The following is a 23,723-nucleotide window of genomic DNA, read 5'->3' as shown; positions in this document are numbered from 1 at the left end:
AAGGAAAGGTCCCTTCCTCCTTGACTCTAGCTAACACATGTACATCATTGTGCGGTCCCTGGAGCAGGGTGTCCCCAAGACAGCAGCGATGGCACCAAAGTAAGCGTAGAGCAAGGGCAGTACCACTCCCAGGTGACACCAGCCTGAGTGCAGTCTAGCTCCATGGGACCACATACTTCACCACGCCCTCCACAAGATGACCTTTCACCTTCCATCCTTACAGTAACCAAAGTGTTATTGATGCTACCCTGCAACCCAGTAACTTCAGGCTCCAAATCTGCTGCGGGCTAATTAGAATACAATTATCCACCCACTCAGGGGAGGCAAGAAATCGTCTCAAGCATGCCACAGGCATTCCTTGCGAAAGTTTGATGATCCTTTCTGAAATGATCCACATAGGTTCCCAAGGCCTTGCAAGGCCCTCAGTACTGTGACAGCTGTCAACAAAGTGTCAAGTAGCCCTAGGGACAAAACAGGTTTAAAGGGAAACTTAAAACCAGTCACCACTCCCAAGTACTGGGGACAAGGCCTAATACAGAGCACCCAGGTGTCACTGAATGAAGCAGGGAGACAGGGAGGGAAAGGGGAAGAAATAAAATGGTTTTTAAAAGGAAAAACATCATCATCAACAACAATAATCTATTATTTGGCTGACAGCTGGAAAGTCAATGGATTGATTTTGAATATCTCCATATGCAATAGAAAAATGTACATTTGAAGCTCCCTCAGGCGATTATTTTAAGAGATCTGGGCCATCCCAATGATGCCCTATAAAATCTGTCAAATTCCAAGAAATGCAGTAAGATTGTTAATTAGGCGTTTATTTTACAACTGGCATATAAAATGTGTCACAAATAGTATTTTCTATATATTGGTATGTCTTTATTCTCCATACTCCCAAAGAATAGTTTATATAGACAATGTCTTCCATTTTATACATTTGACACAGTATTACAAATTCCTACTTTACAATGTTTGGCTCTAACAATATCCATGATTTATTTGGTTGTTTTACCAAACAGTTCTGAGAAAGTCCATTCTTAAAATCACTTTAAAGTTAGTATCTAAAATCTACTGCAGCAAAAATAAGGTGTTCTCTTAAAAAGCTCCCTTTCCTACCATCCCATGGCAAGTAGCACTGACTTAACTGGGGTCACAGGAACTGCGGCTCTCCCCAGCTCAGATCTTCCCATGCTGCTGCAGCTTCTCAGTGAGCCAGCCTCAAGCAGGGACTTTCTGTCCCACTGGTCTTCACGACACCTATAAGCACTAGTGTAACTACACAGAGGTGGTCTCTGGGTGGGGACAACTGAAAATGTACTGAGAAGCAGCAGAGCCAGCACGAGTCCACTAACAGGAAATCATTAGGTAGAATCTCCTAATGGCAGGGTGTGAGCATCCCAGTAAGGCAGGGTGTGAGCGTTCCAGTACGTGCTAAACTTTGCTCTATAATTCCTTCCCTCTGGCACTGCAGTTGTCCCATGTACGACCCCCTTACACTATCCCCAGTCTGCCCTGAAATATAAACTTCCTAGCCAGGGATTAGCTGTTGCATAAAAGACTTAAGTCCTTCTTATAACGTTCAGATGAACTGATTTTAAACTTTTGCTGGTTTCTTAAAAGAAAACGCAAAGCCAACAGTAATGAACCAGATGACACTAAGGAAAGTGGTCCAGAGGAGAAGATAAGGACTGAACCAAAAGTCACCACTCCCCAGCCACGCAGCCTGACCATCAAGTCACTAGGTCCCAGCCCTCACTATATTTACAAAGACCATAAAATGGCTTCCTTTCCCCATCTGGTTTTCAACACATCCTTTCCTTACCCTGGCAAGAAACTGTTTGTCTTAGTCACCACTTCTTGTTCTGAAGAAACAACACAACTTATAAAAAAAGGCATTTAATTGGAGGCTGCTTACAGTTTGAGAGGCTCAGTCCATGACCATCACTGCGAGGAGCGAGGCAGCAGGCAGGCCACATGACACTGGAGCAGCAGCAGAGAGTTCATATCTCATGCACAAGTTGCAGTCAGTGCAAACAAGTGAGACTTGCTCTGGTGTGATCTTTGGAAACCTCACCGCCCATCTCCAGTGGCACACCCCTCCTACGCGGCCACACCTCCTAATCTTTCTCAAATAGTTCCACAACTAGGGACAAAGCATTCAAATGTGTGAGCCTATGGGGGTCACTTTCATCCAAACCACGCCATCTTAACCTCATCTCACTCCACCTGCTCAAAACGCATCTGTTATAACCTATGGTGCCACATAGTTATAACCTACGTGACCTCACAGAGCTAAAGACAGCATTTCAGTCTTTCTCTTGTTCCTTACAGTACCAAATAAGGATTTTTTTAAATGCTTATATTTTTTACATTTAAAAGGAAAATGGTCTTATTGTGTGCAATGATAGAATATACATATTCTTGACACACAGATTTCTTTATTAAGGATAAAAATATCAATGAAAAATCAGCACTTTATTTTTAACCATACAACCATTTAATAATAAAAAATATTAACATCTGGAGGTACATGAAGGAAGAAGCAACTAATGCAATTTTCTAATCTTATATCCTAAAATTAGATAGAACTTCTGAGCTGCAAGAACCTCAGTAGTTAAAATGAAACTCCTTAACTTCTCCAGCCTCCACATACTGGCTTGGCCCTGTGAAGCTTCATCAGAATTAATCTGCTCTGTGCACTGACTCTACAGGGTCTCTGCCACAGTAAGAATCCTCAAATCCTCCGTGCAGCAGGCGCAGGTTCAAAAGATGAGGTCCCCAACACATTCTGAGGAGGAGGATTGTGTTCCAGAGCTACACAGAAATGTTCATCCCCGAGAGCGGCCTGATTGGGAGGAAATACTTAGCTCAATGTATTAGAAATACCCAAGCCGAGGTCATCCAAGATGGCGTTAATCACACACTGTGTCTGATCCACAGAACAGCAGTGACTGCACAGCCACCAAAGAACCATACTGAGAGCTCCAAAACACAGTGCTGGTGTTTCCCAGAAAGAAAGAAATCCTGTCATGTGGATCGCCCATGCCCTCCCACTGCAAGACCATGGGACCACACTCAGGTGAGCTCCCAGGGACCACAGCCGCCCTTGCTGCTTTAAGGGTGCGGCCAGGCACAGTGCCGGCGAAGAAGATGGCGATCGAAGAGGAGGTGCTGTGCGAGTCGAGCCCGATTAAGGACTGCACCACCCACACCACAGGCCTCACAGACTTCCTCTCACGGCTGTGCAGCCATGCTCAATGCTGAGCTGGATCATGCAGAGGTGAATACTAGGGGCAGCACCTAGGTAGGGGTCCATGGTGGATGGAGCAACAGAGACTCACTCGAGAGGCACGAATCAACAGAGTTACAAGTACCACGGGAGAAGAAGCTGAGCTGGGCCAATATCAATGGTTTCTGCAAGCTTCTCTATGAAGACTTTGAGGGGCCTCCACTTGCCACCTGCTTGATGGCCCACAAGATCCATTACCCACAGGAGTAGGAGGCCATCCAGGCCTTGACAGCCAGCCAAAATCTGGCAAACTGAACGGGAGCAGGAAAGCTGACCCTGAGGACATGGAAGCAAGAGAATTGACACTGAGGACACAGAACAGGAGCGCTGTCCCTGAGGGCATAGGAGCAGGTAAGCCAGCCCTGGGGACATGGGAGCCTGAGAGCTGGCCCTACCTTCAGGACACAGGAAGAAAGCTGGCCCTGCCCTGATGACATAGAAGCAGGAGAGCAGGCCCTCCCCTGAGGACACAGGAGCAGGTAAGCTGGCCCTGTCCTGAGGACATGGGAGCACGAGGGCCGGCCCTGCCCTGAGGACAGGGGAACAGGAGAGCAGGCCCTGCCATGACAACAGCTGGCCATGCCAAGATAACCATGGAGCAGGAGAGCCGTTCCTGCCCTGAGGACATGGGAGCAGGATAGCTGGCCCCACCCTGTCCTGAGGACACAGGATGACACGGAGCGAGAGAGTAGGCCCTGCCCTGAGGACAAGGGAGTGGGCCCTGATCCAGGACTCTGAGTGGACCTCACCCCAACATCTACCCCATGTATGACCGGCTGGAACACATGAAGGAGCCAGACCTGCAGACTAGAAGATTAAGAATCTCCTTGACACACAGCACCAATGGGATATCTGACAGCAGTCCCAGTGAGGATCTGGTAATGATAGTGCAGGCCTCAAACCAGACCCATGACTCGTAGCAATGAACATTTGAAAGTAAACATATGTGGACAAAAGGCTATACTGCATGATACACTACAGCTTCTGTGACAAGATTTTTTGTTTGATTGTTTTATTTTACTGGGGGGCAGGAGAGGGATTTTGGTGCGTGATACGTAAGTAAATCATAGAAATTCAATAAAAGTAAAATAAATAAATAAATAAATAAAACCTCAGATCCCTTTCTCCTCAAAATCTGCCCCAAGTCCACATCTTTTCATGGCAAGTCACACTTTAGACCCGCTTCTTTCACTTCCTACGCTGCCTTCCAGACTTGGATGTGTACTCTACCTCACCTGCATACTGGTTTACTTGCTCAAAAACACCGCACACCAGCATCATGTTAAATATGAGTTGACCAAACTGTTCTTTGAAGTTCAAGATCACTGCCACGCCATGTTCACAGAAAGAACTAACCATGAGTTTTCTTCAACACTCACTGCATATGGACTGCTTACAGATCTTCTTTTAGGAGGCAGATATATTCATTAGAAATTAGATTTAATGCTTTGGAACCCTTAGGCAAATTATCCATTACAGTAATTCCAAAATTACAGATTAGGATTCTGGCATCCAAAAAGTTTCACACATGAATGATGGAGAGACCTAAGACACTACACCTTCACTCGGATGTGAAAACACAGTGAAAGGAATAAGCAGGACTTGTTGACTTTGAACTTTCCCTTCAGTGCTGTGTCTAAATGAGCCTTCAAGAACTGCTTAAAAATAACTAGAAGGGCCATATTCTGGGAGAAAAATACATACAACATACAGATGAATCTGTTTCCCTAAATTGGCTGCTTAGTTTGGGCTGTGCTATTTCCTGCTCAAATTGGTTTCCTGCAATTTGTTAAGGCTGCCAAATACTTAGTGATCTCAGCAACACACTTAACACAAATCGGCAAATCTTTCCCTATTTTTCACAATGACAAGAAATTTACAGAGAAACTTGCCCAGTGAAGATAATAATAAGAATGAGCTCATTTGTCTTCTTCCCCCCCTCTCCCCCCCCCAATGGATTTATCATTTTCATCAGGTTGCCAGTAGCTTAGGAAACCAATAAACAGGCTCTTAATGCCATTTCCTGTCTGATTTCTTCATATTGATCTTGGAGACAGTTTCTTAGGGGTGGATTGGTCAAACATGAGTGGCCTGACCTCACAACTGTCCAGCAAAACTAAAAGATCAAGATGAAGGGAAGAAAGTTCAAAAGCCAAAATTGATTTCTAAAATCAAAAGATTTTATGAACATGAACCACATGTTCATAAAAGGGTGTGACTACACACAATGGCATCCCCTCTGTCAGAGAAAATCAAGTTCACATAGTTGTGATATGCAGCAAAGAATCCCAAGCAGCAAGGACACAGTTAAGTTCTTTTCAGCACATGCATTTATTAAAGTGGCACCGCAATCTGCTGTGTGTCACACAGTGTATTATTTTGCCCAAACAGCTTTACATGCAAATACTTATTGCAACGAATCACTGATCTGGTTCAAGGTTTCTCAGAAAAGAAAAAGTTTCAGCCTTAAAAAAAAAAACAAAAAACACCTAATTTGTAGAGTATAAATTATATTCTCCAATTATATATAAATATATACATAAATGGATGCATATACATATGACAAATCTTAGCTCTTATATTCAGAAATCCTACGGTTCTCAGTTCATCAAATACACTGCCCTATATTCACACATGTGAATAGCCTAGGGCTAGTATGAAAAAGTCCTGGGAGAAAGAAAGCATTTTAATAAATATTAAAAATTCAGCTCACATTTAATATATAATTTACTTGACACTGAAAAATGTAGAAAAAGCTGGTGACATTTTCATCAATAAACTTTTGTAGACTAGAAAAATTATTTCATCACACAGCAGAGTAATGCCTCATAAGAGCTCTGTCACTGAGCACTGACAAAAGCCCAACGAGAAACTCAGACGAGAATGTAAGTTTTGAGGCTAGAACTTTTATCAACATATTTTAAAAATTTTAAGAACTAGTGTGTGTTAATTTAAACAATCATGGTCTAATTGTTTGCTTCACGTAACGGCAAGATCACTTCGAAGTACCATGCCAGTGTTAGCTCTCCTCCTGGCTTAGGCTGGAGTGAGAAAACCACACTTACTAGATCTTACTACGTCTTTTTTCCTATCATGGTTCCAGCCAAGTGATCCAAGTGTTCCAAGCATGAGGAGCCAACACTCCAGGTTCCTTAACACACCCACTGGGAAGCTGTGGCCAAGAACACCTCCAGGGCTGTTCCCAGAGCCTCCATAGTGAGTAGAATGAGTAATGTGGAAAAGAGTAGAGAGTCAAAGCCACACACAGAACCGTCTGGCCACACAGCCAGGCACGCCGTTAGCGCACCTGAGGAAACTCACAATGCCCAGCACTGGTCAGGCCCAGGCTCAAACCACAGAGTAGAGCTTCCTGCCGACTGGAAGCAGTCTATACCTGCATCACCCAGCATGACAGTCACTAGCCACACGCAGTTGATTAGTGACCCTGAAATGTGGCCAGTGCATGTGAGAAACACACTTCCATTGTATTGACTTTAAATTAGTTGTTATGTAATTTTTAATGGCCAAAGGTAACTGGTGGCTACTCTTCAGTGAGAACAAGTCTAGTCTGATGACCCACTCACAAGGTAGTATTCTAAGTCTTCAGCGCCCAGGGTGGTCAGAGCTGAGCATGGACCACATCCTGTAGTCTGGCTCTCCCAGAAGTCAGCAGGTCAACCTTACCTCTCTCAACGTTTCTCAGTTTTACGCCTTTAATCCCAGCACTCGGGAGGCAGAGGCAGGCGGATCGCTGTGAGTTCGAGGCCAGCCTGGTCTACAAAGTGAGTCTAGGATGGCCAAGGCTACACAGAGAAACCCTGTCTCGAAAAACAAAAACAAAAACAAAACAAAACAAAACAAAAAAAGAAACCAACCCCAGGGGCCAGCAAGATGGCTCAGCAGATAAAGGTACTTGCCATGCAAGCCTGGCAACCTGAGTTCAATCCCCGGAACCCAAGTGAAGGAGGAAGGAAAGAATCAGGTCCACAGTGCTGTCCTCTGATCTCCACACACCCACTATGAAACACAATGTGCACTGTGCACACACACCTAAAAAAGGCCAATTCTAGAAGGAAACCATTTTCATTCCTTCAGCTCATTACAGAAGGAGACTCAGTACAGGGACATGAGGAACAAAAGCATTCAGAAAGAAACGGTTCTCTCCCGAGCCCAGCAGAACACCTAAGGCAGCGCCTGCTTTCCCACCCATTTCCCTCACGGCTCCTCTACAAATGACATAGGAGGTCATGCAAACTGTCATAAAAGAGTGGCATTTACTCTGGAGTCACATGGGTGGGCCAACTCTCAGCTCCGCTGCTCACCAGCTGTGTGACTCTCGGCAAAATAATTAATCACTGTGTGCCTCAGCGTCCTTCTGCATAAAGTGCATTAGTAACAGTTCCTTTCCTAGCGGATTTTAAGAATAAGATCAGGTAAGAGATAAAAGACTTAGCACAACTCCTACCGTATACACACCATTTCTTACTCATCATTCCATCATTATTTCATCACTGTTTGCCTTAACAAAGTAGAACCAATCCAATTTTAAAACAGGTTCTAAATGAAAAATTAATTCATAAGTCAAAATTCATTCCTAAGCCAAAATATTTAAAATTAATTTCAACATCTTCTAGGGTTTGTTGGTTTCTGAATGTCTGTCTCTACCTTCCTTACAGTCTTATTAGCATGTAGGTATATCTGCACAAAATCTAAACTCTTTGAAATAATTCCAAAAGCTTCATTATTTGTAATGCAGGCATTCAGTAAATGTTGCCTAGATTTATAGAATTAGATCCAAGAATGAACAAAATATGTAATGGAATTTTTCCTAGCTTAATTCAACAGTTAATAAGAAGCATGCACCAAGATGCAGCCTTTACCCTCGAGCTGAGAACTTCCCCATGAGCAGACAAGGACAGCGGCCATGAGTTAATCATAGAGAGGAACAGAGCAAGAGAGTGAGAGATAAATGATAGGAGTAATACTGAAAGGTAAGCAGAAGCCAGTCCTGGTGCCTGCAGAGGTCACAGTCGGCCAAGATACACACACTCGAGCCATGGGTCAGATGGTCAGATCACACCCTACAGAGATGCGCCTGAACCATCACATGAACTGACTGGCATGTCTCATGGAAACATGAAGACCACTATGTAAACAGCACAGCACTGGGGTCTATGCAGAGATAGTAAAAGATAATACAATCTGGACTGTAGCAGTAGAGATAGGCCAGAAAGATACCTTCAAATACATTTTAGACATAGTGTTGACAAGATCAGATACTGGCTGGATGTAAAGAATAAAGGAAAAACAAAACAACAACAACAACAACAACAAAATGCAGCTCCACTCAGGGTTTTGACTATCTTCTCTTTCCTGAAAAAGATGGGGAAAACAGCAGGTCTGTAAAGAATGGGCAGGTTTTATGGGCTGTGTTAAGTTGGATGTGTGCTTGCCTTTCATCTGCATCCATTAAACGTGAAGACGGCTCAATGCTCCTACTCAACAAGATATTCTGAAAAGACAAAAACTGTTCCCGATTAAGTGTGGTGTCAGAAGCTCAAAGTATGTTGGCATCTTAATGGTCAGCTCGAGGGTCACAAGAGCCCCCCCAATCCCTCCAGAGAGTGGCATGTGCACAACAGCTCAGCTTTCTCACATTTATAACCTGCAGCCAAATAAGCACCTTTCAAAAAAACTCCAAAAACTCTTGGCCCAAAAGCCATCACTCCCATATTGCCCGCCATTTCACAATCAACAGCATGTCCAGTCGTTATTTGGGCAGCATTAAGAACAGAGCGGGAAAGCGGTAGGGATGTGGCCCAGGGTAGAGCACTTGCCTAGGAAACATAAGCTGGGTTCTATCTCCAGGTGAGAAAAGGAGAAGTGCTGCACATACAGCAGGTGCCAGTAAATACTTGTTGGACCAGCACAGGGGTGGAGCTAGAGGAAGGTGAGGGAAGAGAAAAAGAATTGGGTCTCTTTAGCTCTTTCTCACCCAGGAAGACCTATGGATGAAGCATACAATTTTTCTATGGACTCCATTTAACAATATTTTCACATTAACTAGGTCAGACTGTGATAAACTAAATCTTTTGTAAATGCTTAAAAAAATAGAAAATAAAATCATTTGAGATATTTAACAACTTGGAAGCAGTAAATGGATACTTTCTAATTTCAGGGTTATTCTTAAAAAAATAAGTATTTACTCCTTAATCCCCAATATTCCTACTATCAAACCATTTCATTAAAAAAAAAAAAAAAGTGTGAAATTGCATTCTGAAGCTTAGCAAAGGGTTTAGGAGTTGGATGAGAAAAACAAAAGTTCCCAATTTTGCTTGAAATAAGAGCCAAACATTTTAAAGTAAGCCCTGACACTGATGTCTAACATCCCCTAAGAAGCTGAACGTCCAAATATCACAAGACAGAGGGCAGTGAGTTTGACTACTGAATCAACTGTCCCTACTTAGGGTTTTTAATGAAAGCCCCTAAAATAAGAATGCCACCATACCTGAAGCACCATAAATACTGGAATATCGCTGCGACTTAGAGCCAGCTGGAGAGGACTCCTTCATCCGGTCGATCACATTCTCTGAAAGCTGAAAAGGGAACATCAGAATGAAACTGATGAGACAAAATCAAAAGACAGTGCACCCAGCATCCAAGAAACCCACATCCGCATCCTTCTGCACAAGAAATGGCTACACAGTTAGACTCGCACAAACAGCTGTAACCTTACATAAGCAAGGACAGTTGTAAAATGCCAAGCCACGCACCACAGCACTACTCCTTTATTTCTTCTACTGTACTACTAAGTGCTTATTCCAAATGTTTCTTGGTTTGTGCTGTGAGCTAAATTATAATCTCAGAGAAAATATCAAGCACCAGAACTCCATCTGTATTCATTCAGTAACTATTTAGTATTATGTAATTATGTATGTATGTACACATGTACATATGTATGTTAACAGACCACAGCTCTCCTTCCCTCTCTCTCTCACCTCCTGTCCTTCCTCCTGTCCTTCCTACCTCCTTCCCTCCTGTTCAAGGCTAAGAACACACAATCGCTTTCGATAGCTTTTATTCAGCACTAACTCTGTACCAAGAAAAAAACTAGATTTAGGAGGACTCAAAACCATAAAGCTGCTAAGAGAGAAGCGGAATAAAGAACCAAGGCATTTTAGTGTGTCATAAAGGGTACTACCAGACTTTGCCAGCCTGTAACACAAGCTTGTAGGAATGGGATGGGTGGTGCATCCAGCCAAGCTGTGGACATGGGACTAGTGGAGAGGCAAGGAAGACTCGTGGGTAAGGATGAAGAGATCTCAGGAAGTGAAAGCAACAGAGCAAAGAACTATATTAAGTGTAGATGGGAAACAGGGTGCCAACACTAGACCGCCAAGTGCACAAATCAAAGACTCTGAGGAACATTCCAGCCTGTAGAGTTGAGTCACCAGCCATGTCACTATGCATTATCCTTTTGTGTTTTCTTGACAGTGCTTACCAATGTCTGACACTGTTGTTTCCTCTCTGCCTTTCCCACTACAGAAAAAAGATGACAGAAGAGCAAGGTTTTGATGTCCCATCACTGTATCCCCAGACTCAACAGCCCTGTAAGTGAATGAATGACTCAAGAGCCCTGTAAATGAATGAACGAATGAACGAATGAACAAAGAGATAAAAGAGAAGGTGTAGAAAAAGGTGGCTATTTGGGATTTTAAAACTCTTAGGAAACAAAGTTTGAGATTAGTAAACTAAGTTTTAGGGCAGAGTAATAACAAAATCAGTTTTACATTTCAGAGATCATTCTGGCTACAGTGAAGACAACAGACTGAAGCGGAAGGAGGACCCTGGAGGAGAGCAAGGGACCAATTAAGAAGCTATTGAGCATATGTGCACACAAAGCCTAGCACAGAGTGTGCATAGAGGCATTATGCACAACAGCAAGAGTGGAAACAAACCAAGGCTATTTACTGGTGAACAGATAAACAAAACATTATGTATCCGCAGAATAGAATACATTCAGTAACAAAGAGGAATGAAATTGCAGTAAAAGCTACAGTATCTATGAGCCCAAACATCACTAAGCTAAATGGAAAGGACCAAACATCAAAGAGCACATACTGCAGAATCACTTCTTTTTGTTTTAAGATACGTGTCTCACTATGTAGCCCAGGTTAGCCTCAAATCTGCATCTACCTCCCAGGTGCTGGGATTACAGTTGTAGGTCAATGTTTGGCTGTGTTGAGTCTATTTACGTGAAACACCCAGAAACGGCAATTCTATCTGTAAAGCATCAATAAGCAAAGTTTCCTAGAGCAGAGGTGAAGTAAGAATTAACTGTGAAAGGACTCAAGACCTTTCTCAAATTGTGAAAATGTCCTGAAAAGTTACTGTATAACATGGTTATTTTATTTCCAGGGATGTAAATTGTTTTACAATGAAGTTGCTGGGGGTGGGGGGTGCTACTTCGGTAATACAATAGGTAACATTCAAAAGATGCGCTGGGCCTTGCATGGTAGCACATGCCCGAAACCCCTGCACCATGGAAGCAGGCACAGGAGGAGTAAGAGCTCAAAGCCAATCTGGGATGTATGGAACAACTGTGGCAAAAATAATACATGTCGTCAACACTGCTAACATGGACTTCGTGCTTATTACTTGTCATCAATACCCTAGTGCTTTACTCACCCAATCCTTAACAAGCCCATGTGCTAAATATTTACATTATCTCATATGTATAATATAAGTGAGAAAAAAAAAGTACTGCCGGACAAACACCAGGCCCCAGACCACACAGTCCCCCAGCAGTGAAGCTGGGGCTCCAACTCAGCAAGCCCAGGCTTCAAGGTCAGTATCAAACGTCCCTCCTGAGTATCGCACGTGATCTCTGCTAAGAGGAGGTAGCAAAACAGAGGTCAAGGAGGACCCGCAGATTCCAGCTCCAGGAAGAGCGTAATGTATTGTTTTAAAATCACATGTACTATCAGTAGGCCCGGCTAGGAATCAATCAAGACACAGACACTTGTTATATTTTAAAATAGCCTTACTTAACCTGGGGCAGGACAGATATCAATCCTCTAAACTACCTCCCGTAGTGGGGCAGGCATGAGATCCATGTCTCAGTCCCATGCCATCTGTTTCTAATAACTTCTATCAAGCTACCTCCCATCCATAATCCCAAACACTTGCTGGTGTTCTTCATCTGGGCGGGATTCTCCATCCACGCCACTGGCCATGTGCTTCTCCTCCAGCTAACCCATGGTGGCCTTCCTCTCTTCACTTTCTCCTTGAGGTGCTCATTTCTTCTTTTTCCCAGAATTCCTCTCTCCTATCCCCACCTATCTCCTTTGCCCTGCCCAGGTGGGATGGCTTTTTATTAAGCTAAAGGTGGGTCACAGACAGCAAGCAGTAATTAGCATCAAAACACATTCGACCACCCCCAATACCAATGCTCCTCCGTGCTGAGGAGGCTCTACCTGGCCTTCACCCTCAGGACACCTATACACAAGCATCATGGCAATCCTTTATGCTCGTACTTACAGAAACTGACAGGCATTCGTAAAGCACCTTAGCCATATATATGGCGTCCCTCTCTTCCCTAACCCCACTCTATCATCACTGCCCTCTTCAGGAATCCAGTGCCCTTCTGACCTCTTACTGCACCACACTTCAGAACGCTCTAGCCAAGTCTTATTTCTCCGCCAGGCTTCACTCGCCTCTGCTGCCTGGCCTCAGGGCTGCAGGACTTCACTCTCTTCTTTGGCCATACTGTCTTATCACCCCATCTGATCTTCGTATTCTCAGCCAATAATTGGATTTTCCTTCCTCGGTCTCCCTAGTGCAGGACGACAGGCACTTGCCACCACATCCACCCAAGCCCTTAAGTGCTGTTGATAAATTCATGAATTCTAAACCCCAGCCCCCTGAAAGCCAGAGTAGAACATGTCAAACTACCCCCATCCAGAATCCCAAATCAGAAATAGGGCTTGCCTTTAAGACTTCTTAGCCACGACTTCCTCCAACCCAACATTCAAACGAATTGTTATTTCTTCCCTCATCTCACTTCTCATTTGGTGGTAGCTAATTCTCCAACCTTACCATCTGATTTCTCCCTTTACACTTCACACCCATAGGTTCCACAACCGTATGTGGCTGTGTTGTTGTTTCTGCCACCAATGCCTTCCCTCCACACCCCTTAAGGTGGGGTTTCAAGATCTGGTCTGAACATCCAAAAGCAATCACTCAGCACACTAACTGTGCATTCCATGCACCCGTGTCTGCCTGGCAGAGCTGCGGCTCCTTGTGCCCACTGTTCCCAATACAAACACTCCCGAGACTGAGTACCTCTTCTTTCCATGACACTGAGCTGGACATCACTGAGTCACTCATTCAACAAACGTTCCATACACCAAGTACCAAATAAAGGCCCCAGGACCCTGTGTTAACCTTCTAAGCCTTAACAGGCACTTCCGTCTCAGAGCCCAAGGAAGTAAATGTGAGCTGAGAAGGGGAAAGCAGCTCAGAACTGTGCTCTTTACAGAGAAAGGCCATCATTGCCCATCCTAGAAGACCAGTCAAACTAAGAAAGCAGCATACCAAGAGGCTCTGTACCCTGAGGCACTAGGGCCAGCTCCATCTTTTCTTGTTGTTTTGTTTTGTTTTGTGATTCTAGGGGTTGAATCCTGAGCCCCAAGGCTACCTCGGGGCTACATCCCCAGCAGCCCTAGCTACATTTTTTTTATATGTTTGCCTGCTTGCTTGTTTTGTGTTTTGAGACAGGGTCTGAAGTAGCCCAGATTAGACTCAAACTCACTATGTAGTTGAGACTGATCTTGAACTCCTGATCTATCTGCCTTTACCTCACATGTACTGGGGGGTCAGGCAAGCACCCAAAGTCTGGCTTTGCACCTTCTGACAGCAGCTGCTGGATATCCTTTTGAAATTCGTCTACAAAGCTGACAAGAAGGAAGGAAAGAAAGAAAGAAAGAAAGAAAGAAAGAAAGGAAGGAAGAAAGAAAGAAAGAAAAGCTTTGTTAACACTGACTCCAACCCTCTGCATTCCCAGGTGACCCTGAGCAAAATCCAGTTAAGACCAGCAGTGGCTGCCCCAACCTGTAGTCACATGCTCTGTAAGCAATATACCCCACCTATCTCCCCAAATACAGTAAAAAGCACACCAATGTAGAGGAATGTTAATTCAGAACATGGCTGTTCTGGCAAGAGATCGCATCCAAAGACCTTCTAGGTCTGTGTGACCCAGCAGGAATACAAACATGCCTTTAATCCAGGAGACAGAGGCAACAGATCTGAGTTCAAGGCCAGTCTAGTACAGAGCAAGTACCAGGTAAGAAAAGCTTAGGTCCAGGGGTGGTGGTGCATGCCTTTAATCCCAAATGAAGGTAAAGTTAAGTTTGTAGAAGGAAGCACCCATGTTTGAAAATGATGTCTGAGTGGCAGAAAAGGTGACAAATTAGAGAAAACAGAAGAGAGAGGAAAGGGAAGCTACTTAAGAGGCAGTTTTTCAGAGAGAGGAGGCAGTTTTACCAGGATAGTAATAAAGAGATGGGTTACAGAAAGAGAACTCAGGTAAAGACAGATTGAGCCAGAAAATGAGAAGAAGCCAGAAGATTAAAGCAGATTGCTGATTTAGTTTTAGGCCAAGCAGAGCAATTCTGGGCCTAGAGAAGCTGGGAAAGGAATTTGAGCCAGAACAGCTGAGTTGAACCAGCCAGCCCAGAGCTCAGAGAGAACAAGTGAGGGTGAGCTCATTAAGCAGTAACTCTCAGAGGCTGAAAACATTCTAGGCCTAGGTAGATTATATAGAGGCTAGAAGCTTCCAGGACTAAGCCTAGAACAGCAAAAGGAGGTAGTAAGCCTTTGAGACAACAATTAAGCCAGGAAAAAAATTACTTTTACACACCAAAAGGAAATGAGCCTTCCTTTCTAAAGCTTAGAGCTATTTTAAATGATACATATTACATTTAAGTGACATATAGTATATTAAATGATATATAATACATTTAACTCGTGCACACCATATATTTCATAACACTGTATTAATGTTACAATATATTCTACATAACTCTGTACTGCTGGGGCCAGAGCTCAATGATGGAACACTTGCCTAGCACACACAAGTTCCTTGGTTTCATCTTCACCAACTAAAAATAAATAAATAAATAAGAAATAAACCACTATATATTACATATTACCATTACCACAAATACTACAAAATTCATGTATTATATTATACATCCAAAACAGCATACACATAAGCCATTATATAAAGCTTATCAGTTTATATAAAAATGTAAAAAATTTTACAGTTTAATGATGTAATATAAAAGCATTAACTTTTACAATTTCTGTATTTCAACCCAAAAATCAAAGAGCTGCACATTAAAATTATGTACAGCTATAACTGGTCAGCAATGTTAGCTAAAACTCAAGTGTCAGCTATAAACCCTGATCTGTGTTTGTTTTTTAAATACACCATCCACTTCTCTTCAAAATGTATACTGACTACTTTAAATACAGAAACTCCAAAAAGTCCTTTCAATCCCTGAAGCAGGCTCAAAGTGTCACCCTTCAAACTGAAAGCGCTGGCTCAGAAAAGAGGACAGCCACCTCACCTCCCTTGTCTGGGAAGTCAAAGTTTTGGTCCCTGGGTATGTGAGGACTACAGTATCTAGGCCACCAACTAGCTGGTTATTCATATAGTCACAGTCACAGATTTGTTTCGCCTGGTTCACTCTCACTACCTGGGTGTTAACACAGAGCTCCTTCTCCACAAGGCACTGAGGATGAGGTCTGGAGTTCGTGCCAGCATCTGTATAGATCCTAGCAGGAGTGTGTTAGACAGTGGTTCTCAACCTTCCTAACACTGTGACCCTTTAATAGAGTTCTTCCTGTTGGGGTGACCACAACCATAAAATTATTTTCATTGCTACTTCCTAAGTGTAATTTTGCTACTGTTATGAATCATAATGTGTGTGTGTGTGTGTGTGTGTGTGTGTGTGTGTGTGTGTTTTCTGACGGTCTTAGGTGAAGCCTGTGAAGGGATCATTCGACCTCCAAATGGTTCTCGGCCCAGGGTTGAGAGTCACTGGCATTAGGTGTTGGGTTTTCTCTCCCTATGCTTTTTGGGACATAGAAGTAGACTATGTCTTTCAACCCAGCAGTGAGTATTTGTCAACCTTTTGCCACTTTTGTGGTTTCTCTGATACCTCCATATTTGCTACTTAATTAATATCAACCAAAACATCTTCCAATGTAAGTTCTAGTCACATGTAGTCAAGCCTATGTACATGTCATCCAAAGAATTCATGATAAGCACACTGCAGCTGATAACTCTGCATGTTGCAGGGCTGGCTGATTTGGAGTCACCCTTCACTTGTTCTTCCACAGCTGAATTCTTACATCTTTGAGCTGCACTGGTGGCAGTGAGAGCCTGAGGCTGCAATTCTCCTGAACTTGTGCACAATTACCTGTCCCTGGCTATAGAACACAGCAGCATGCTCCACAGGCTCAGCTGTAATCCCAGGTCTCACCTGGTCTCCTCTGGGAAAAGAGGCGCTAACTTGTGAGGCAGCAGATAAGATTGAAAGATGCGGGCCACAGTGGTGCACACAACCAATGTCGTAGACACCTCAGCTCTTCTCTGTGATGAACACTAACCCAAAGCTGGGTAGAGGGAGAAGTCACAGGTCCAACATAAGCTTCAGGAAGTGCTGGACAAGCAGCCTCAGTAAGAGGCAGCTCTCCAGGAAACACACTGTCCTTAGAGAGGGCCCTTCCATTAGAAGAGCCTTTTCCCACTTGCTGACCTTCATCTGCTACCCCTGCCTTCCGGCTGCCTCAGCAATCTCCATCCAAATACACATATTGATGCTACAAAAGAAGCCCTGGACTTTAGAGTCCATGGATGAATTCAATGTACACAAGTCTGTGTGCTCCCTGCATTGCTGGGGCAGAGTCCATACCTTACAAAATTCACAGTGGCCCATATGTCAGAAGAACCACAATTCTAATAAAGGGCGGTCAGACAAGCTGGCCTGTTAACAGAATCCGCTAGCCTTGCCTACCCACCCTACTCAAAGACACTCGGGCAAGCAGAGCTTGGCTAGCGTTTGCTCACACCATGGGCTCCACAGAGCATAATGTGTATCAACTAGTCATCCCATTTATCTCTTCCACCAGGCTTTGTTTGGTCTTATCCAAAATGTGCACAAACATACCACCACACCAACCCAGAACTCCCTATGTTTTCAGACACAGGAGGCTGAATGAGAGGAACAAAGAGAGGGGAACTCAAGTCATTGCTGACGTGGTGAAGGTGGAAGCCACACAACACGGAACAGTTCACAACTTCAGCCCCTAATAGTTTTTCTTCAGATGTTTCTTAACAAATTGATTTGAAGAACACTGACAGAATGTTCTCTCTTCTCGGTTTTCCCTACACGTAGGAACAGGTCATTTCTACCCAATACCTTTTTTCCCCCCAAGACAGGGTTTCTCTGTGTAGCCTTGGCTGTCCTGGACTGACTTTGTAGACCAGGCTGGCCTTGAACTCACAGAAATTCACCTGCCTCTGCCTCCCCGAGTGCTGGGATTACAGGCCTGTGCCACAATGCCCACCTCCCCAACTATCTTTTTAAGGCATAACTCCCATATACAGAAGAAAAACGGGGTGGCAGGAAACACACAAAGACTCATTTCTGTAAAACACATCATTTTCAGTTCACATTTAGCCTGTTACTTGTGTTCTGAGTCCCAGAAATCTTAAGATGGCCCAGGACCTTAAATAGAAAGGGACCAATCCTCTATCAGCTAACTAAACCACTCACACAGTCCCTGTGGCTAACCAAATAAATGTACAACCCTGGCTAATTCTCTCTGCAGAACCCTTTATAGCAACCCACATTAAGGAACCTCTCCATTTAGGAGCTCTCAACAGTCAACATCTGCCAAAGCACTGGGTGTTTCACGGAGGTGTGCTTAGCACTGAGTGGCTCCCGTGGATGTCAGCTTCAAGGCCAGCTGCAGAGAATCATCTCGCCAGAATCCATGATAAGTACAACTTTGAAAATGATACTCACAAAAAAATAAAAAAAATAAAAATAAAAAATAAAAAGAAAATGATACTCACTGAAGTTGACATTTGCTCTGGAAGAGTTCACTCACAGCTCTGATGTTTTAGATAAATTCATGAAAGACCAGGTTCTGAGCACCCTTTTTAAGCAGGCCCGGCAGGTGGACACAAAAGTCCTATTAAGCATGTGATGTGAGTAATAAAAGTGTTTTGTTTTTCTACCATTAGAAAATGTATTTGAGACTTAGAGAGAGTACAAGGCAAGAGGGTAATCCCTCATTCAGCCCATATGAGTAGTTCCATATGCAAAATTGAAACCAGCTGTAAGAATACAGGCTATTTTACAGAGGGCAGAAAAACACTAGCAACTGCTCAGAATACAGGAAAAAGCAAGAGCATATATAACGCCAGGAAAAGTAGTGCCTGCCAACAAGAAGGAACTGGAAACGACCTTGTTTCAAGCTGCAGGTCCATTAAGTACAAGCTATAAGCACCTCAAGAAAAACATGGAGACTCACGATCTAGTAGTAAACACAGCATGTTCAGTGAGTTTTCTCTTGCTCGCTCGACGCTACTCTTTCTACACTAGGCTGAAGATGAAAGTGCTGTCCTCATCAACGGAAAAGAACAAACTGGCTTCCCCGCAGTGTAGACTGAATTACTGGTATGCTCTTATTTTTCTCAACTGATGATCCTAGCATTATAAAACGATCAAAATTGGCAAAGCTTTCTTCAGCCAGGTTGCATCACCTCATAAAATCCATAACTGAAGTTTGAGCGTCTTCTGCTAGGAGATTTCCAAGACTCACACAGGGAATGGATGACCTCAGGCCTCAGTCGGCCCTGGGAGGGTCTATCGCTGGGGTGCAACATGCTCTCCTATTTAGTTATTTTGGGGTCACTATGTTTAAGCTTCAGCTCTCCTGAGGAACTCCAAGCTACAACTGTTAAGTGCAAACACTGACAAAGCCCTGGACACAAGACCAGTTACATACATGTGTGACATTCTCATTAGTATGCAGTTACACAGAAACACCAGAAAGGGAAATGACTTGCCCATGCTATGAGCTATCCTAAATCCCACAAAGATCTGAACCCAGGTCTGTCTGACTTCAATGCACTTTCAGAGAACTTTAAAGTATTAAATGTGAAAGGAACCCTATCATAATAATGACTACTTTTTATTTATAAGTTGACAAAGCAGGCTGGAAATATAGCTCAACGGTAGAATGCTTGTCTAGCACACGGGAGGGCCTAAGTTCAATTCCCAGCACCTCAAATAATTAATAATAATAATAATAATAACAACAACAACAACTAAAACTCTACAATTCATCAGGTGTTTTATACACCTTGTCCTCTTATAAAGAAAGAAAGTGATAACATTCCACTTTACGGATAAGAATGTGTCATCAGAAGTGACTTGTCCAACAGAATAATTAAACAAGTCGGCTTAATTCCAAGTTGGCATTCTCCTATCCATGACCTCAAGGAACCCAAAATGACTTCTAAGTCCTCACAATTCAACAGCATACCAGTTTCAGGAAAAAACAAAACAAAAAACATCAGAACTGCAACAGGCCTTATTTTGTTCTCAGAAAACAGACGGTGGCAAGAAGCTCACACAACTTCAGGGCTGGAAAAGACGGGAGATGTGCAAGACAAGCTCAGCTCCACCAGCCTGAAGGAGGGAAAGTTGAGCACTGCCCAAGGAGATGACAGACCACCCCTGGAAAAGACAGGAGGCAAAGGAGAAGCTGGCCAAGGGCATTTGCAGAATAGCTACATACAAATCAAATGACCCTGCCTGCTCCTGGACTGTAACAGTGGAGATAAAATGTATCTGGGAATGGAGGCCACACAGTTAAACAAAAACGTTCACAAAAGTTCCTTATAACAATCTCCCCACTTGGATGGAATACACGTCCCTACTTCCAAGCCTATCACTCTAAATTATCTGATATTCTATTTAAATCTCTGTACGGTAGCCAAACTCTCTTTCAATTTGTCCTGTGTTGTTGCCATTTCTATACATGAGGACATGTTCCTAATGCATTTTTCTAAACAAAATCTTCTCACTTGAAATTTACTTTTTTTTTTTTTTTTTTTTAATGTTTTCACTCTCTAGTGTGGAACATTCAAAGCCCCGAGACAACTTTCTTTTGTGCCATCTCTGTATAAACCTCAAGTTCGTAGTACTACAAAGAGTACTAACCAAACGACAGCATCGCAAAGAATTCGGCCTCATAGTCCTAGCACTAATTAGTAGAGTGAGCACTGCTGGTCACCGACTCAAAAACACAGTTCAACAGTCTGGAGTTTCTATCAAGAAAAACTTTAATAAGTTCTTTTCAAAGTACCAAATTTAGGAGGAAAAAGTTTTCAAACACTTGGAATGTTTTTAAATGTTTATTTCCTTATAAGAAATGTTAAACGGTATCTTACATAGTTAATTGATTAACAGTAGTTGTGTAAAAACAGTAGACGGAAAATATGAAGTACTCCAAAACCTTCTGAAGCCACAGTGCTTTATTTACCAGGTACACGTACGTGTACTTCCCATGATGCTCCAAAGTCAGGGGCAGAGGAGAGGGTTATGAAGTTAGTGCCCGTACACTGACACCCTAGAGGAAATTCAAGTTTTCAGTACATGTATCAAGTACACGCAAGGGGTATTTAAGAAGTCCCTACAACATATCGCTCAGAACTGACTGCCTTAGTTCCACCAACCTTGAAGAACAGCAAAGCGACCTCCCCCGCTACCAGGCAGGCAGAAGTAGGCCTGTAGTAACTGGGTCTGGTTCAAAACTTGGGCTAATGAACCACAGGAGAGCCACCTGGGAAAACGGTATTTTCAGGAGTCACAAGCCAGAAGCTGGCCAGCAGGGCCAGGAATGACTTGAATGCATTGGGTATATCTGTGCTGGGGGAAAGGGTGACACCAGAAGAGGGGCACGGAATGGCAGACACAACTAAGAGTAATCCTTAAAACGCCAATTCACCCTGAGAGATGTGCGTGGAAAAAGCAGGGATCGGGTACCGCACAGAAAGCACAGCGAGGCAAGAGTTTCAGTTAAGTCCTGCAAGTAAGTGAGCAAGGACGGCAGTGGTGACCCGGCACCCCCACTTGTCCCAGCACGGTGCCCGGCGCCTGGCACACAACCAAGAACTTTCTCTGAATGGATGTTCCGAGTCTTGAAACTACAGGCTTCTTCCCAGAGACCCAGACTTCTAGCGGGACAGCAGGGCAGCCGGCGAGCGGAAAAAGCAGGTGCAGAGGTCCCGGGCGCGTCTCAGCGTTGGGGGGTCCGAGTTCAAGGGCTGCCCTCCGCCCGCCCACGGCACTCACCCGGATGCCCTTCACCACCGTGATGTTCTCGTTCTCGTCCGCCTCGAAGGTGACCCGGCGGGTGCTGGCTGTCCCGCCCATGGCTCCTGCTTCTGTCCCCGCAGAGTCAGAGCGTGGACCCACGAGCACGTCAGGACCCACGCGCGCACACCTGCGCGCGAAAGCCCGGGACGCTTCCCTTGCCCAGCAGGAGCAAGGCCACGACCCCAAGAAGCAAGGAGAAGGCGCCGGCCCCAAGATCCCGCCTCCTCCGGTCACGTGCCAGAAGTAAACCGTCTCCGGTTGGCCCAAGAAAGTAAGCTGTCCGCCTCTTCTCGGAAGGTGCACCAGGATTGGTGGATAGGGACCCGGATGCTATGGCAACAGGTGGTGCTTAACAGGGTTTCCAGAGCCTCTGAGAGTCGTGGGAATTGTAGTCTTGAGCTGGCGTGAAGCGTACTGTGGCGGTTCTTACTCCCTCGCTTGCAAATGAGCAGAGCATTCTGGGAGTTGTAGTCTTGACGGCCCTGGAGGCCTCTAACTGGTCTACTTTTAAGGAAGTTTGTTCACCCAACCAGTGTGGTTTGCAGTTTACTCTAGAAACCTAGGTCAATTAAGTATACACAGGCTCTCCAAATAACTCAAAGCTAGATATCCTCTAAATAAGCAATTTTTTTATTCCGATTCACAAACCTCTGACACTAAACTTATGTCGCCCTTTAGTCTTAAACTTTAAGGTGCAGAGACTACGTTTATTGTTCCTATCTTATGATCCATATAGTTGTTAGTCTGTGTGAAGTGCAACTTTTAGTGTTAGGGCTTTCAAATCTGCATACGAAGATACACAGGAGGAAAAAATGGTTTACACCAATCGTACAGACAGAACTCTGCTCCCCGCGTGGGTGTCTTATCCTTCCCTTACGTTCCTTAGGTCACAGGATGATTAGGCAGAGGAAAGTAATTGCCAAAGATGACATAAATTCATGGAGGAATTAAAGCGGCATTAGACAAAGTCGAGACGATCTGTTTTGAAAAGTTTCTAGTTTGATACTTTACCTCTACAAAGTCTATATTTAGGTTATACATGTATTTGGTTGGTCGGTTGGTTTGTTTTGCTAAAAACTTGCTAAAAGTACAATGTGATCTTAGATTTACAGAGGCAGATAAATATACCGTCTAGAAATCAGAAGGGCAGGACTGCAGATATAGCTCAATTAGCTGTGCAATGCACAAGGCCGTGGCTGTGTGAGGGAGGAGAAGAAAAGGTAGGGAAGGGGGTGGAGAAGACTAGGAGTGGAAGAGGGAAAAGGAGGGGGAGACGGAGGGGAGGAGGGGGAGAGGGGAGACCTAGCTGAACAGCAATACCTGCTGTCAAGTCATCCTTCTGAACACTGAAAGCCACAGAACACAACACACCATGGCACCCTCTTATGCCGAAGGGATCCACAACATTAAAGAAAGCTTTTTTTTTTTTCTTTTTTCTTTTTTTTTTAGTTTTTCCAGACAGGGTTTCTGTGTGTAGCTTTGGCTGTCCTGGACTCATAGACCACATACTGGCCTCAAGCCTCTGCCTCCCTGAGTTCTAGGATTGATTGCAACTTGAAGAAACTTTTTTGAGCTTCAGTTATTTGTCGGTATGTCAGAATCTGTACAGCAGAGACTATGCCTCCCCCATTCCTATGTCTCTGGTCGGTAGCAAGTGTTTATTTCATCTCATTGTGTCATTCTTTTTTTTCAACATATGTGCATCTAAGTCAAGCTATATTATCTTGCAATTCCTAGACAATCTGCTCTTTTACTTGTCCTCAAGTTATATCACAGTTGAACTTTCTTCTGAAGAGAACTCAAATTCCTTACATTTGGTACTCCCCCTCCCCAAACACAATCACCTCACTTCTTACCCCATATATGGCATTTATTGATTGCCACATACAGCAGTTGCTCAATAAATGCTTACAAAATTACAGCCTTCCATACAGAGAGTAGAGAGAGAAAAGTACCACTTGTTAATA

The 23,723-nt window shown here is 43.8% G+C and overlaps 1 protein-coding gene across 1 annotated transcript in view; it reads right to left on the bottom strand.

Annotated features, from left to right (window-relative positions):
• Chchd3 (coiled-coil-helix-coiled-coil-helix domain containing 3) overlaps positions 1-21,966 on the bottom strand; it is a 261,113-nt gene extending 239,147 nt beyond the window's left edge. The window contains exons 1-2 of the mRNA XM_051151761.1: positions 21,733-21,966; positions 9,801-9,888 (exon numbers count right to left, since the gene is read on the bottom strand). Of these exons, the coding sequence (XP_051007718.1) occupies positions 9,801-9,888; positions 21,733-21,813 (169 nt within the window). The 5' untranslated portion in view covers positions 21,814-21,966. The remainder of the gene's footprint in view (positions 1-9,800; positions 9,889-21,732) is intronic.
• Positions 21,967-23,723: the final 1,757 nt, after the last annotated feature.

Source organism: Acomys russatus, chromosome 10, assembly GCF_903995435.1.
Source record: "Acomys russatus chromosome 10, mAcoRus1.1, whole genome shotgun sequence".
In the NCBI taxonomy this organism is placed as follows: domain Eukaryota; kingdom Metazoa; phylum Chordata; class Mammalia; order Rodentia; family Muridae; genus Acomys; species Acomys russatus.
The sequence above is the reverse complement of the archived record's forward strand: the minus strand, read 5'-3'. Positions and strand labels throughout refer to the sequence as shown.